This window comes from Chaetura pelagica, unplaced genomic scaffold, assembly GCF_000747805.2.
Source record: "Chaetura pelagica isolate M959 unplaced genomic scaffold, ChaPel_1.0 scaffold48, whole genome shotgun sequence".
Lineage (NCBI taxonomy): Eukaryota > Metazoa > Chordata > Aves > Apodiformes > Apodidae > Chaetura > Chaetura pelagica.
In genome coordinates, this window is record NW_009954241.1 from 3,431,328 (window position 1) to 3,447,642 (window position 16,315).

Here is a 16,315-nt window from a genome sequence, read left to right on the forward strand (position 1 = left end):
ACAAAAAGGAGCAATAAACAGAACTATTTCAAAACTGATTAACTTCTATTAATATGCAGTATGAAAAAATAAGAACGTAAGAAAACAAGATCCAACAGTAACTGCATGCTAACAGAGTCCTTTAAATCAACATTTTGCTTTGTGCCTGCACAACTAAGATACAGGCAACAGTCTCTGACACTACGTGTTTTCTAGCTGAGTTCTTCCATAAGGGTTGTCCTTGTTTCCCTTACACTGAGTGATCTTGCTCAGTTATCTAATTTAATTTTATTGATTTCTTCCTCTTTGCTTGTTGTTTGGACACGGTACCCAGAGCAGACTGTGAACTTTCCACTGATGTCTGAGGCAGGAGTAGTTTTCCAGACTGTGTTGGGTACTTGGTTTTCATAAAGACTTTAAACAGTGGCTGGGACAACATATGTTTCAGTTGTTTTTTCATCCCCTTCAGCATCTTTTGCTTCTGGATTTCTTCTTCCTCACTAGATTTTTTTCCTTGGGACAGAAATCAAAGATACAGAATGTTACAACAAGAAAATAATTTGCATTGGCCTCTTTCATCTGGCTTTTGTAGTGCTAGGGGCAGATGCTAATCTCATCTTTCTCTCTCTGACAAGGTCACTCAGCTCCCATACAGTCTTTCAGTCATATGTAACACTTTCAGATCACCCAGGCTGTCCACAAAATAACAAGATCAAGATGAATTCTGACTACTGAGTCACTAGAGTTCAGGTATTGTCCTGCTAAATCCATCAGCTGGCTCTCAACCCAGAACAGACTTGGGAACATAAGGAAAGAGGGCCCACAATATAAGGAATTAACCCAGGGCTTCTCGCTCAAGCAGAAGCTTCTTCCAAGTATTTAATTACTTTATGCATGCCTTATTTTAGCACCTGTAAAACAGAAAGTCCTTTCCTCCTTAGACATAAAAAACGAGGTGGTCCAGTTTAATTACATAGGAGAAGGAATGGCATGGAAGAGACTGGAGACAGTTAATAGGGCCAGAGGCCTGAAATGGAGAGAATAAATGAAATCAGAGTTGCTGAAATGTAAATTGAAAGGACATTACTAAATCCTTTGTAACACTGTAAGAGGCATTTCATTTATGGGAGGAATGACTGAGATTTGAATTGGTCTCCATCACGCTATGGAACAATTGGAGACTGCATGCATTTCAAAGCATGAACCTGGCAAGATTCTGGAGGGCAGTTACAAAGTGCTTCACTTGAGAGCCACAACTTACTTGGACTGGATGTGTTGTTTTGAAACTCATTTCAAAGCACAGCATACTCAGATTATATCAAAACAAGACAGTAGAGTGCTAATTATATGAGAGCACTCCTGAACAGTTTGGACAGAGACAATGTTTGCTTCTGAAGTGGCTGAAAACAAGCTAGTCCAGCCATGAATAAAGGAAAGAAAAAAATTAATCTGAATATGCTTCAAAATTAAGATAATTGTATACTTAGCACCTAACAGGTAAGAGACAGCTTAAGCTGAAGTGACCCAGGCAGCAACCCTACTCAGCATGCCTTTAAAAAACTGTTACGGAAACATGCCTTCAGCTCCTAAAATATGAACACAAAGTGGCATTTTACAGTGCATGTAAGGAGTGCAAAACTCCATGGCACTGAACTAATAAGCACCTGTACTTACACAGCACTACACGCTCCTTTAGGCACAGCTTGCAGAACATTTAATTTTTAAAATATAATTTTTTACTTCTAACACACCACCAAAATCTCAGCAATTTGAATATAAGTATTGGCCCTTTAGCCCACACAATGTAACCTGCATCAGGCTCATATAATTTTTGGTTTGCTAATTTTCCTGGGTGTTGCCACTCAGAACTGTGAGACTCCTGTCCTGCTGCCTGACTACAGGGAGGTGGGAGAGAGAAGCTCAAGTGGAGAAACAGCTTTTTCTTTGACGCACAGGGTACACTACTCAAGCAGGACATACTGGACTGATAGATTATCCTGAAAGGTTTACCAGAAACTAACTAGTTCTTGTCCTATGACATGTGGACTTGTGACTTGCCAGAATTGTCTCACTTCACTCACTAAGCTGCAGCTGTACGCATCACACCACCCAGAAAACACACGGAACACCATGCACCAAATAATGACACTCCTTTCCTTCCCCTTCTGCCCTGCAGGTGTTACGAGTTCCACTGACATGGTGGGGATTCTTCTGGATACCAGTGCTATGGGACCAACTGAGCACATCCATAAACAAGCATTTCTACTTGCCCATCAACATGTCATCATCAAGATCCATCTCAAGAGCCTCTGCAGCTTGCTGGAGCCAGGAGTTGTGTTGCTTTGCCCGACTATTGAAAAATTCTGCCTTCTCAATCTGCCGTGCCAAATTCATTCTCTCCTGCAACAAAAGTACATTATGATCAGCTTTAAATGTGGGACACTAGCAGAACAACTGAGATGCAGAGATACTTCCATTCCCTACTGCTGTCCCACCACATATCCCACATAATAAAGACATAATTGGCTGAAGTGTTTTCCTTTTCCAGCTCCATGATAGAATCTGACTTCTAAAACATCTTCACTACTAAACATGCCTGAATGTTAAACCCTTTCTTTAAATGAATCATTACAAACACTTCAGAGACATCAAGGACAAATCATAATAGAGATACCAATAATTTCCAAGTTACATGGTTACTTTGTACAGCTGGATCTTACAGTTACTAATCTCAGCAACAAGGGGCAGCCACAAACTTCATCCCATTCAGAAGTCGCAAGCTCTTGCAGGCCATATGGAAGGAGCTACTTGTGTTTTCAGAAATGCACCTGATCTTGTTTAGGCACAGGACAAAATGTCCTGTCCTGCTAGCCAGTTGCACACAAGTGGCACATGATGTCCAGCAATGCTAACCTGACCTGCAGCCTCCAGCTGGGCCAAGCTGTCTTAAATAACTAATTCATTATGGAAAGAAAATCTGTACTGCCAGTAAATAATAATCAACCCAGCAGCAAGTTCTGCTGTTTGGAGTGAGCCTGCAGATGCACAAAACAAATGTGTGCAGGACACCCTGACCACCCCAAGGGAATAGTCTGGTGCTACACAGTAACAGAACCAGCCAGAACTGCCAGTTTAATTAAAATTTAGAGAGAGAGGAAATTAAAAGTGCAGTTGACTACTAAAACAGTCGCTTCTCCTTAGATAATTTCAAGAAACTTTACATAGCTTTTTTCACCTTTGTAAAAACTCAACTCCTCTTCTTGTCTGCCCTCTACCCTGGTTCACCAATTCTATTCCTCTCAAGATAGAAATACCTTCAGACTTTTCCTGAACTTGAATGAAGCAGAACCAGGGAAGGGGACGCCTAACGGAAAGACATAAAGAACCAGCAGCACTATTAGTCCCAGATACAATGACTTTGAGATTAAGCCCAGGGCAAAGTGTAAATGAAACCTGACCATGTGAAGGGCTGAGGAGGCTGGAGTCCTGTAATTACAATTACAAAGAAATCTTTTCTGGGGAGAGGAGTGCTACTACTGATAGCAGTCAAGATCATGAGATGGTGACAGGAAAATTTAAGTAAATTAAGCAGCAATATTTATTTGCCCATAAATTGACAGAGCATGGTAAGAGCCAAGAACTACTAATCAAGAAACACAGAAGGGACCTCTGAAGAAACACTCTACAAACAACACACTTCTTTCAGGAACCAAAAACATTTGGCAGGTGGAGGGGAGTCAGGAGAAATAAAATTTAAAATCAAACTCTCTGTGTTACAACCAAGAGGAGAAAAATAAGACTTGTGGAATCATTTCTTTGATTTTCTTCCTCTTTTAGAAAGTTTTATCTGCTGAAAGAATCAGACTAAATACCTATTTACAGCAAGCCTGGGCTTTGAAACTTGCTGACTTTATTTCCAGGGTGAGGATACTGCCATTCACTGAGGTGGACCCTGGGCTCAGACCAAGCCAACTGGATAAGAATGAACCAGAATAGCCTAAGAAAGACAACTGTTGCATAATCTGACTGCTCACGTTTTATTCCTGTCCTTAGTGCCTGTGCAATATTTAGACATTCCAACCCCAGTTGGATTCCTTCAAATGCAGTATTTAAATATGTCCCACTTGTACACCATTGATGTCCCCCAATGCCAAGACATGAAATGGCCTCTTATTTCACATGCAGAAAATCTGTGGTGACTACATGCTTCCTAAAATAGTTTTGTAAATCTTAAACCTTGTCTATCTTGTGAGTTAGTTAATGACAGAATTCTCCTTAAAATGGGCAATAACCTAGAAAAAAGAAACGTATCTGGTTTGACAGGGTTCAGTGGCAGCTGTGGCCTTACAGTATAGGAAATTTCAGGAGAGCTCACTACTTCAACTGAGAAGAGGCAGATGAAGAAGACTGAGTATCTCTGGACCTGCTACTGTTCTCTAGTCTGTTCCTAACACAAGGGGCTCTCAAGAACATACTTAACAAAGCCATTCCAGCTCTCCAACCACAAAACACGTTCACTTCCCTGTGCTGTTTTTGGGATTCTAGTCAGTACAAGCCCTACATAACAACATACAAGCAAAATATAAGTGATGTTTACATATTAATACGTTCCTTGGGTCAGTTATTGAGGAAAAATCACAAACACTGCTTAAAAAAAAAATGGTGTGATTAACTTAATTTTCAAAACCAGGTCCTGAAAAGTAAATTTCACCTGAAACAAATGTGATGGGCAATGCACTAATATTAAGTAAGCAAGCAACTACACAGGCTGCAGAGAGACCATTGTCCCTTTACCTTGATAGAATTCATGCACTTGGTTTCAACTGGGAAAAAAGGCAGCTCTTCACTCTTCTCCAACGTTTTATAAATTTTCCTAAAATTGATCAAGTCATCAGGGCCAATCAGTAATAGGCTGAGGCCTTCGTTGGCTGCTCGGGCTGTTCTGCCGCTTCTGTGTACATACAGTTCAGAAGTACGAGGGACCTGCAAAGATTCAGAAGAACCATGAAGCTGGCATTGGAAAGCTAGGAGGAGCCTGTTATGCTTTCACCAAGAGGTTGCCAGAGAATATTGATTTTTATATACACATAGTACATTGCATGTAACATAGCTGAAGGTTAAGTAAAAGATGATGTTTGGAGACACTTTTCAACCTCTGGTTCAGTATTTTTCCTTGTGTAAACTTTTATAAGTCTCTCCTAACTGCTGAGCCTCTGTAATTTCATTTGCAAAGCAGGGAAAAAATTGATGTGTCCCCAGAGAAGAGTTATAAGCCTGAGGCCAAGACACATTTGCATATCAAAATTAAGCAAAAAACAAAAACCATATCTGTTATATCATTTCTGATATATAATTGCACATTAGTCATGTACCACCTTCCACAGTCAGTCACTGCACCACTGAGGTCCTAAGTACAAAGCACTTCACTTAGTCTTGTCAAGACTGTACTATACACAAGACTGAGAATCACAGCTTCATAAAACGTGGTTTGGATCAGCAGAAGCTTATTTCAAAACCAGAACAGTAAAAGCAAAAACATTAAGAATTTTCAACCTGGTAGTGTATGACATGCTGCACGTTGGGAATATCAAGACCACGAGCTGCAACATCTGTCGTCAGGAGGACACAGCTGAGAAAGTGAGAACATTTAATGAACATAAAATTGAAGAGTAAACCATCTGCCAAAGAACATAAAACACAGTGACCTAGAATTCTACCACAACAATTTCAGTAACAGATTTATAATACATCATATGCTGAAAATAGCCCGTTTGTTTGCCAGTACAGAAAATGATACCAAGTATTACATCAGAGGCAGCCTTCAGACAGCAATTCTTAAAGAAAAAAAAAAATGCAACCATTACCTTCAGCAGGTCTGTTCTGTTTCCAGTAAAGAAATTCACTACCTTGCTGTATCCCATTTTCCTATGCTTTTAGTCTCTCCTGATTCACAGAAACACTAGCACAAATTGCTATTCAATGACCTAATCCAACCACTTGGAAGGGGTGTACACCCCCCTTTGTTATGTTTCTCAGTGCTATGCCCAGGCTGGGTTTAAAAGTATCTTTATCCTGACATGATCATACTATGAACAACACAGTTTGTTTTTGGCAGGACAAAGAGGTTTTGAAATTTTACCAGTTGAAAAAAAAAATAAATCACATTATTAACATTATAGATTTAATTAACAGCTTTTTGGGTCTGAAATACCTTCTACCAACTTGCTCTCAAAAATTTTTCTCATTATATTAAAAGCTAGAAATATAAGAAGGGGAGGGATTCTGTTCTGACAATTATTATTTCTTCTTACTCCTAAAAATGAAGAACAACTCAAAAAAGTAATTCTTTTACATCAATTCTACTAGAGATTATAACCTCCCTAGGGTATGGAACAATTAATTAAAAAAAACCCAAACAACAAACAGAAACTGTTATGAGTTACTTGTAGGTAACAGCAACTTGTTAAGGCATCTGGCTGCACACTCTATTTCTACAAGGTTTAAAGCAGAAATAAATGGAGAAATTCTACAGCTTGCAATCTGCAGGAGGCTGTGATTGATGATCTCCCAATTTCTTCTTGCCTTGAAAATCTGCAGTCTCTGAAAAGGCCCCATCTGGTCTAGGCCAACACTATCAGTGCTACATTTTGCCAAGGGATACTGCAGATCTATCATGGCAATTCAACCTCTGGTCCCCCTGCCTGAGTTGCTGCCCAAGGTACAAATTCCCATGCAGACAGTACACAGCACTTCACAGCAGGTCTAAACTGTGAGGCTTCTGGATTATGGAAGTACTGAGGCCACCAACCTCTTCCCAAAGGCCATCCCAAAGATGGCAGGAAATAATTCTTAAAACGGCAGGACAGACCTGCCTGTGTAAACCTGCCTGCCTACTGCTTGTGAAAGATACAACTGCCCCTTGCTCTAGGATATCTTGACCCTCAGAAAGCTGATTCATCTAACTAAGCCTGCAAAACCATAACTCAGCAAAGAGTGGTTAGTTTTCCAATGGCTTAGTGAGATAAAACAGCTTACAGAAGGACCAAAAAAGCTGCAGAGCCAGGGGCAGTGAGGTGTGCATAATGGTTATAAAAGTAAATAGCTGAAAACAGGGCCTCAAAATAGAATGAACTTTAAGGTTGGACTGGGTTGCTCAGAGCTTTATCCAATTCAGCCTTGAAAACCTCCAAGTATGGGCAGCCTCTTCCACAACAAGACTGTCCTCACAGAGGAAAAGATCTTTCTTATTTCCAGCTTGAACCTCTTGTTTCAATGAGTACCCATTATCCCTCATCCTCCTAACATGCACCACTGTGAAAAGCCTGGCTCCGTCTTCTTGATAACTGTCTTTTAAAGATATCTGAGGGCTGCTATTAGGTCCCCACAAAGTCTGTTTCCCAGGTGGTACAAACCTAGTGCCCTCAATCTCTCCCCCTTGCAGCTAGCACATCCTGACCATCCTGGTGGCCTTCTACTGAACTCACTCTGGTTCATCACCTCAACCATCCTGTGAAACCTCATTCTTAAGCCTCAATAACCTCGGCTCATGAAAAGGGGGCTTGCATCCCCAGATAACTCTCCCAACCACTCATACTCTATCAGAACTGTTTCCTCTCTTCACTTCATTTTACATTATTTCTTTTTTCTCTACTAGGAAATAGAAAATCAACTCACCTCTCTCGCTCAGCAAACCTTTCCAGATTTTTCAACCTTTGCTTTTGGTGCATGTTGGCATGCAAAGGAAGAGGATCACAATTTAAGATTGTCAGGAGAGAACTGAGGCGTTTTACACAGTCTATGCTGTTTGCAAAGACCATGGTTCTCCCTGGATACTGGAGAAGAAAGTAATAGAGATAATAGTCCTTCTCATTTGTGTTACAGTGGATTCTGGTTTCTGTCAGAGTCTCAACAGTAGCCTCTTTCCTCGTTAAGTCGATCACTTTGGGTTTCCCCTTTATTCCTACTTTTTCCATTAGTAATTCTAGTTTGGTCTTCTTGTCCATCTTTTTAGCATTCTTTTTCTGTAAAACTCTTGAGGGAGTCTGATGGACTAAAGTCAAAGTGGCAGAAAAAACAAATGTCTGTCGTTGAGGATTATACTGTGAATCATTTAAGATTTCCAGCAGCTGAGACAGCTCTAAGAAGTGACCTTTCTCAACCATTCGATCTGCCTCATCAATTACAAGGCACCTGTCAAATAGAAAACACACAGTAAAAATACACTTGTGCAGATAAATACAAATCTGATACACTTCAAAAGAATCATTTCTGCTAGACACACACGAGAAGTTCTGCATATAAAACCCAAAGGAACACCAGGTATGCTGGGCTAGCTACAGCAGACTTTCATATTTCTGTTTTAAAAAAACAGATTTCTAAAGGAAAAACAAGCTTTTTTTTTACTGGCTTGAAGTGACACTTCCCTCTATCAATATAACCTCTGTGCATTTCAGTAAACACTCTGGCAAAGAAATAAGTGATCTTACATAGTTTAAATTAATTAATTACTTAGTAAACATTATCAGTATGCAGTGATGCCCAGTTCAGTATCCAGCACTTAGTCTAAAAAGCACCTTTACCTGAGCTGCCGAAGGTTTGAAAGATGTGGGTGTCTCTCTTTAACTAACTCCCACAGACGGCCTGGGGTTGCAATTACAATTTCTGGCTTTCGATTCAGGACACGTTCTTGCTTCTGTGTAGCCATGCCTCCAACTAGAATTGCAGTCTTAATGCCTAGAACATAAAAATAATAGTTTTTATCTTACTAATCTATCAGTGAATGTCTTCACAAACATCCACTCAAAGAAGTATTTTGAGGAGTCTGTAATACAAATTTCAGCAAGCATTTTGGCTAAGAAACTTCAGGAGGTTTAAGTAACACTGAACACACAGCAATGCCCTCAATTTTCCAGAAAAATCCTCACTATTGTTAAGACACTAAAAATAAAGTAGCTTTTCTTTTACTGCACCTGTCTTACAACAGCAGAAAGAATCATGTATGTCCTCCACAGCTGTTAGCTTTGTTTACCAATACTTCAGAATCTCGTTTGTCAATTTTATTTGCATGAACCAGCATGTTCCTGTTATGAATAACCAACAGACCCCTTCAAGAATAAGACTGAGAAATGCTTGTCTTGCAAGTAACTGCTCATTTGCTATGGAATAATCCTAACAAGAATGGCCCCAACCAATTAATGATTCTCTGGACTGCATAGTAGCACAAGAGACCCTAGGATAGCTGCTCAGGTACTAAAAGGGTTTAGCTTTGGAAGCAAACTCCAGACATGGCTTATTTCACCCTACTTATTCAAAGAATACACTGGCCCACGACAAACTCAGTGCTACTGTGCAAGACTTTTCCAGTATCCAAGCTACCACAGATCTTCTTTCCTACTACTTGTAGAACCCCATGCTTCCAGGTGGGGATTTTTTTTTCAAAGTGAGTTTAAAACAATGAAAACAGCCCACACCAAAACATTTTCTCCCCTGCTGCAACAACTATGTATCACTTGGGCCTTAGGCTTTTATACACACAAATAGCACTGCTCCTATCAGAACTGTAATGATATAAATTTATTATTTCAGGCTAAGAGATAAAATTAGCCTTGTAATCAGCTCTAAACTGATGAGCGCAGCCGGACATATAGACACCAAAGGAAGATGTGCCTAAAAGCAGTTTACTGCACTACATATCCTCTTCAATAAATAAATTATTGTTTCCACTGGAGAAGCTGGTAGTTGTTTCCCAGATTTCCCCATCTGGAACAGTCTCACATTCTCATTCATTCACTGAGCAAGCGTGCTGACCTTAGGTTTAGAAGAGAAAGGCACATGATGGAGCTGTTTTCATTAAATACGTTACGCAGTGATATGCTGTGGCTTGACTGCTGTAAGAGGTAAGTCAGACAATCCAGCAATGCCTTCTGCCCTTAAAATTATGGCCATAATTTCTTGACAGAGCAAAATCATATATAAAAATACATTTAAAAAAAACAATATATAGATTGATATATGTAAAAAAAATGAAATTGTGAATTATGTAAATATATACCTAATATAATTGAGAAGTAAATTACCTACCTCATGCAAAACCAAGACAAAGTTAGCTGTGGCTGGGTATCTAGTACCAATTCTGTGCTGCTAAAGCATAAGTCAATAGCTATTTGAAGGAAGAAATATTTTAAAATATCCCACATTAACTCTCTACTTCCACACGTATCTCACTGAAGAATCTCAATGCATTACTCAAATATTAGTAACTACAAACCCTAACCCTTCAGAAGTCACACCCACCCTAGAAAATGTGGCACATGTTCTGGCTCAACACCAATGCCAAGATCCAAACCCAGTGTAATCTGGGATATGGCCTATAGGGTTGACATACCTGTAAACTTTGCAACTGCATCAATGTGGTGTTTTACTTGTACAGCTAATTCTCTTGTGGGGGTAAGGACCAGTCCTAAAAGAGGTCTCTTTTTATGGGAGCCAACAGTATGTGTCTTGTCACCAGAATCAAATTCAAAATTTTCCAGCACCTTCACATAGCCCGTTGTGAAAGATGCATCATCTTCATCTCCACTATCTTCAACCTGCTGATGGGTTAGTTTTTCTGCTTCATCCTCATTTTCCCATCTTGTTTCATCATGATGCTGATCAGATTCTTTAGTAACACTGTCATTTCTGGTTGTGCAGCTATTTGATTTTTGCCACTGCAGCACAGAGTGAATCATTGGAATTGCAAATGCAAGCGTTTTGCCGCTTCCTAGAAAAAATAAACAAGAATAATAATACAGACTGACAAGTCATTTATTTGAAAATATGAGAAAAGCAACTGCAAATCACACACTGTTCTTAAAGGATACAGTTTCAACAGGCACAAACTTTTGGTCTTTAGAAGATCGTAAGATGCAGCAATAGCATCTTTTCTCTTGTCCCCTTTATACATCTCCTTGAGGTCACCAACAGCATCCTTCCTTGGGAAAAGGTATTTTTCCAATCTCTAGCAGGTCAGGCAGATTTGTTCAGAAAGCGGTTTTTAAAAGCTGCAGTTGCAGCCAAGATATTTTTAAAGATCTGTATGCCCGTAAGGAGAATACCATGCCCTAATTGACAATTCTGATCAATGTTCTCCAAGTAAAGGAATTGTAAATGAGGCCAAGGACAAACTGGAATGTACCTGAAGGATTCACTTCCATCTTTAATTTACAGTACTGTGTTTATGGCTTTCTAAGAAACAGTATTTTGAAATACTCCCTTTGTCTAGTTTCCTGCTCTATCACCAGATCACATTTTTATTATCAAAACATATAAATCTGATGTAAAACTCCAAACTGGAATGGATACAAGGGAAGAGGGTTGTCACATACAAAAATGCTCCCCTGACTTCAATTTTAAGAGATTCACTGCACCAAACCAGAAGTCAAATCCCTGCCACATATTCCCTTCTGAATTGTCACTAACAAAGATGTCAGGAGAAGCCTGGTAGCACATCCACACCAGTTAAGGTTCTCATGTGTACCAGTTCAGTGATCACAAAAGCAGCATCCAGAGCACAAGACACTATTATGCCATTTCTGTAGCAGGCAACAACTGAGATACAGTCCTCCAGAAATCTCATCTTGACCCCTTGAGCACCATTTGTCCATATAACAAACCTGTAATGGTTTGCCAAATTCACCAACAGTTTTGCCTATTTAGGGCAGCTATTTATTGGCTAATAAATAACCAAGCCCAGTACCATTATCCTGACCAATACTACTACAAAGACTCCTTGTATCCACTTCTCTACCTTTCTGCATGTCTGGGAGGTCCCATGGCTTCTGCACTTGGAAGCAGAAAACTCCTAATAGAATCATAGAATCATTAAGGTTAGAAAAGACCTGAAAGATCATCAAGTTCCAACCTCCCTGCCATGAGCAGGGAACCTCACCACTAGACCAGGTTGCACAAAACCTCGTCCAACCTGGCCTTAAAACTTCCAAGGACAGGGCATCAACAACGTCCCTGGGCAACCCATTCCAGTTCCTCACCACCCTCAGAGTGAAGAATTTCTTCCTAATATCTAACTTAAACCTCCTCTCTCTCAGTTTAAAACCATTACCCCTTGTCCTATCACTATCTTCTCTTATGAAAAGCCCCTCCCCAGCTTTCCTGTAGGCCCCTTTCAAGTACTGGAGGGCCGCTATAAGATCTTCCCGGAGCCTTCTCTTCTCCAGGCTGAACAGTCCCAACTCCCTCAGCCTGTCTTCATAGCAGAGCTGCTCCAGCCCTTTGACCATCTTCACGGCGCATCTCTGGACCCTCTCCAACAGGTCTATATCTTTCCTGTGCTGAGGGCACCAGAGCTGTACACAGTACTCCAGGTGGGGCCTGAGCAGAGCAGAGGGGCAGAATCACCTCCTTGGCCCTGCTGGCCACACTTCTTTTGATGCAGCCCAGGACACAACTGGCTCTCTGGGCTGTGAGCACATGCTGGCGGTTCATGTCAAGCTCCTCATCTGCTACCACCCCCAAGTCCTCCTCAAGACTGCTCTCTAGTCATTCTGCTCCCAGCCTGTATTTGTATCTGGGGTTGTGCCGACCCAGGTGCAGGACCTTGCACTTGGCCTTGTTGAACTGCATGAGGCTGGCACCGGGTCACCACTCCAGCCTGTCAAAGTCCCTCTGGATGACATCCCTTTCTTCTAATGTGTCAACCACACCACATAGCTTGATATCATCACCAAACTTGTGGAGGAAACACTCGATCCCACTGTCCACGTCTTTAACAAAGATCTTAAACAGCACTGGTCCCAGTACTGACCCCTGGGGGACACCACTTGTCACCTGCCTCCTTTTGGACATGGAGCCATTGACCACAACTCTCTGGGTGCAGCCATCCAGCCAATTTCTTACCCACCAAGTGGTCCATCTGTCAAATCTATGCCTTGTTTGGAGACCAGGATGTCATGTGGGACAATGTCAAATGCCTTGCAAAAATCCAGTTAAGATGACGTCAGTTGCTCTGCCACCATCTCTGTAGCCTTGTAATAGAAGGCCACCAAGTTGACCAGGCATGATTTGCCCTTAGTGAAGCCGTATTGGCTGTCACCAATCACCTCTTCATTTTCCATGTGCCTTAGCAGATTTTCCAGGAGGATCTGCTCCATGACCCTGCCAGACACAGAGGTGAGACTGACCAGCCTGTAGTTCCCTGGGTCTTTCTTTTCCCCCTTTTTAAAAATAGGGGCTATGTTCCGTTTTTTCCAATCAGCGGGTACCTCACCAGACTGCCATGACCTCTCAAACATGATGGAGAGAGGCTTAGCAATTGCATCCACCAGCTCCTTCAGGACTCCATGGGTGAATACCATCAGGTCCCCTAGATTTATGCACCTTCAGGATCTTTAGATGATCACAAACCTGCTCTCCTACAGTGGGGGGTAATTCACTCTCCCAGTCCCTGCTTTCACCTGTTGTGGCTATTGTGTTGAGGCTGGAGCACTTACACTCTGCATTTATAAAGCACATACACAGTAAGATTCTGTATTACCAAAACATTTGTTTTTAAGGTGAAGAACACTGCTGATCTTTAATTAAATGTAATGCAATTTGTCTGGTGCAAATGACAGTACTGCATCCAGCTAGATTACGGCTGTGATAATCAGGACTATTCTGTAGGTACTAGATTCACTCAAATTAAAGAAATATTCACCTCACAGGGCATGTTATTTTCACAATACACAGATCACATACCATGGTCAAGCCTGCAAAACCAGAAGAAACAGATATCTTCATACTCCCAGATACTACAGCTCAAGCTAACTAATGTTCTTTTAAACAGTCTGCATCTGATCTTCCAGGGAACTGCTGCCATACCAAAATCTTGCCATTCTCCCCCATGCTGCTACCAAAAAGGAAAGATTAATAGTTGTTTCACCTGTCACCTTCCTCCCTCAGACTCGATGCTAAGGGAAGGTCTAGGATGTAGAAAAAAACAGCCTCTCCCAGCTGCAGCAGTTCCTAACACACAATTGTCCACATCTTCTCTGAAGTTTCAACAGGAACATGATGACCTACTGGGCTCTCTGGAGAGAACATGGCTTTCTTTCATGAAAGAAGAAAATAAATTAACTAAACGTAGCGGTACTACCTCAGGGTTATGCAAAATTAAACAGCAACAACATAACCTGCCACCATGCTTTCCACTCCGCAGCTAGAGGGATTGAATTCCAGCACTGCCAAAATGACAATTTTTTGCACCACAAAACCACCATTTACGTTTTCAGTTCCATTTTCAAAATCACTCCCTGCAGGGCTTTCTAATCTTGTTAAAGCTAATAGCACTAGCCTAGCTTCTAATTAAAATAAAATGCAAATGACTGCATATCTTATTAGTCACTATACCTTCATGCTTGAGAGCAGTAAATGGATTTACAAAACAAGCAGTGAGATAAGGCAACTCAAACAGATGAAAAGAATGCAAAAGAAGCCTTTAAATCAACACAACTGCCAGCTGTGCTTCGTGTTTTCAGCTTTTTATGGGGGAAAAAATATTGCACTGCAAAAGAGAATGAAACCTCACAGGGATGAGCAGCAAAAAAGGTAGAGGGAAAGTCATGCTCAGAGACATTGCAGCTTTGTTTAAGTCAAAAAAGGAAGCTACAACAAATTTCAAAAAAGAAGCTATAACAAATTTCACAAAGGCTAGCAAAGCTCAAAGACAAAAGCATGAGCTGATCCCAAGCTGGACAGCACCTCTCTGGTTAATGGATCAATATAATACTTCCAGCACAAGCACTGAGAAGGGCTGGTGTCAATGTGCAGGCCAAGCCCAGAGACAGGGCACCAGGTGAGCCTGTTTTGCTATGACAAATGCCTAGGCCACATTCACCATGGCTAACGCTGTGCCTAGCATGAATTTTCACTCCATGCTAACATTGAATCATCTTCAGAGAAACCTAGCTCTCTGCTTTGCCTTGGCACAGGGACACCCACGAAGTTAGACTGTTGGAACATGGCTCTGCTCCCTTCAATAATTCTGGCCTTTGCAGTGTATCGCCCTGCAGTTCTCAAAATAGGAAAAAAAATTGAGAAGCACCAGAAAAAGAGATTTCTGTCAAAAGCACAAAAACTATTTGAGATTTCCAAGCTTTGCACACTGTACTTTGTAAAGATGGAACGTCCTGTGTTTGTAACTTACAAAGTTTTAATGATCCATTGTGAAATATGTTGGATATGCAGAAGACACATGCCCTTCTCCAACATACTAATGCCTCTTCTGCTACATATAAAAACTTGTAAAAATAAGCTGCATTTAAAAAGGGGAGACAAGAAACATATACAATCACTTTAACAGATGTGTACCTGTTTCTGCAGCCCCAAGAACATCCATATTATCCCGGATGGCAGAAGGCAAAGCTAAGGCTTGAATAGGAGTTGGAGCACTAAACCCCAGGTAGCTCAAGGCCCGCAACACTGGTTCAGGTACAAAAAGGTCTTTCCAAGCAGACACATCAGCTTTGTGATCAGTTGAGGCAGATAAAACTTCTGTTGTCCAGTTTTTAACTTTTTTAGAAGTAGTTACTGATGGAAGAGCTTCTTGAACTTGTGAAGCACTATTTTTAGCCACCTTCTTCTTTTTTTTCTTTGGAGCATCTTTTGTGCTCGAGGTGCTCTCAGCCACATGTCCATGGTCTTCTTCACAGGTTACCACTTCAATTATGTTTTTACACTTTGCCTCTTCATCAACCGGCACATCAATTTCTGCTGCATTAGAGTCACCACTTCTACCTGTTTTGCTTCTCAATTCTTTTTTTTTCTTTTTCTTTTTGGGAGGGGCAACAGGCTCTTCCTCCTCCTCACCTTCTTCTGAAACACTCGCAGACTTTCTCTTCTCTCTTACTTTACCCACTTTGGAAGAACTTACTAGTCTGTACTCCGTGAGTTCCTCCAAGCATACGATGTCTTTAAACTCCTCATCAGCAAACAGATTGGGGTCGATCGGCACCGTTTTCCATTTTCCTGTTACTTCAATGCCTTTTTGTTTCAATTTAAAGTACGATTTGAATCTCCCTCCTTTTTTGGCCTTCATTTTTACCTAAAAATAATCAGGGCGGTGAAAAGCAGGACATCAAATTAAAAAGATAAGGACTACATGAATGGCTTTCAAACACACGGGAAGGCACGGCAAAGTTCCTTTATCTTGGGAAAAAAATTAATGACCTTAAAACATAAACCACAGCAGGCCCGGCCTACGGCCTCACTCCTAGAACAGCTCCAGGGATAGAACCAAAGTCACCGGCACGAACCCCCGCAAACCGCGCGGCTCTCCCGCCCGCGCAGCCGCCCCGGTACC

At 41.2% G+C, this 16,315-nt stretch overlaps 1 protein-coding gene across 1 annotated transcript; it reads right to left on the reverse strand.

The window, feature by feature from the left end:
- Positions 1-256: 256 nt before the first annotated feature.
- On the reverse strand, positions 257-16,051 carry DDX24 (DEAD (Asp-Glu-Ala-Asp) box helicase 24). The gene is made up of 8 exons (XM_010003730.1): positions 15,325-16,051; positions 10,364-10,741; positions 8,559-8,712; positions 7,654-8,169; positions 5,533-5,608; positions 4,774-4,962; positions 2,250-2,379; positions 257-492 (listed from the first exon to the last, which is right to left on the reverse strand). The coding sequence occupies exons 1-8, from the start codon at positions 16,049-16,051 to the stop codon at positions 257-259; spliced, it is 2,406 nt and encodes an 801-aa protein (XP_010002032.1).
- Between the last annotated feature and the right edge of the window lie 264 nt (positions 16,052-16,315).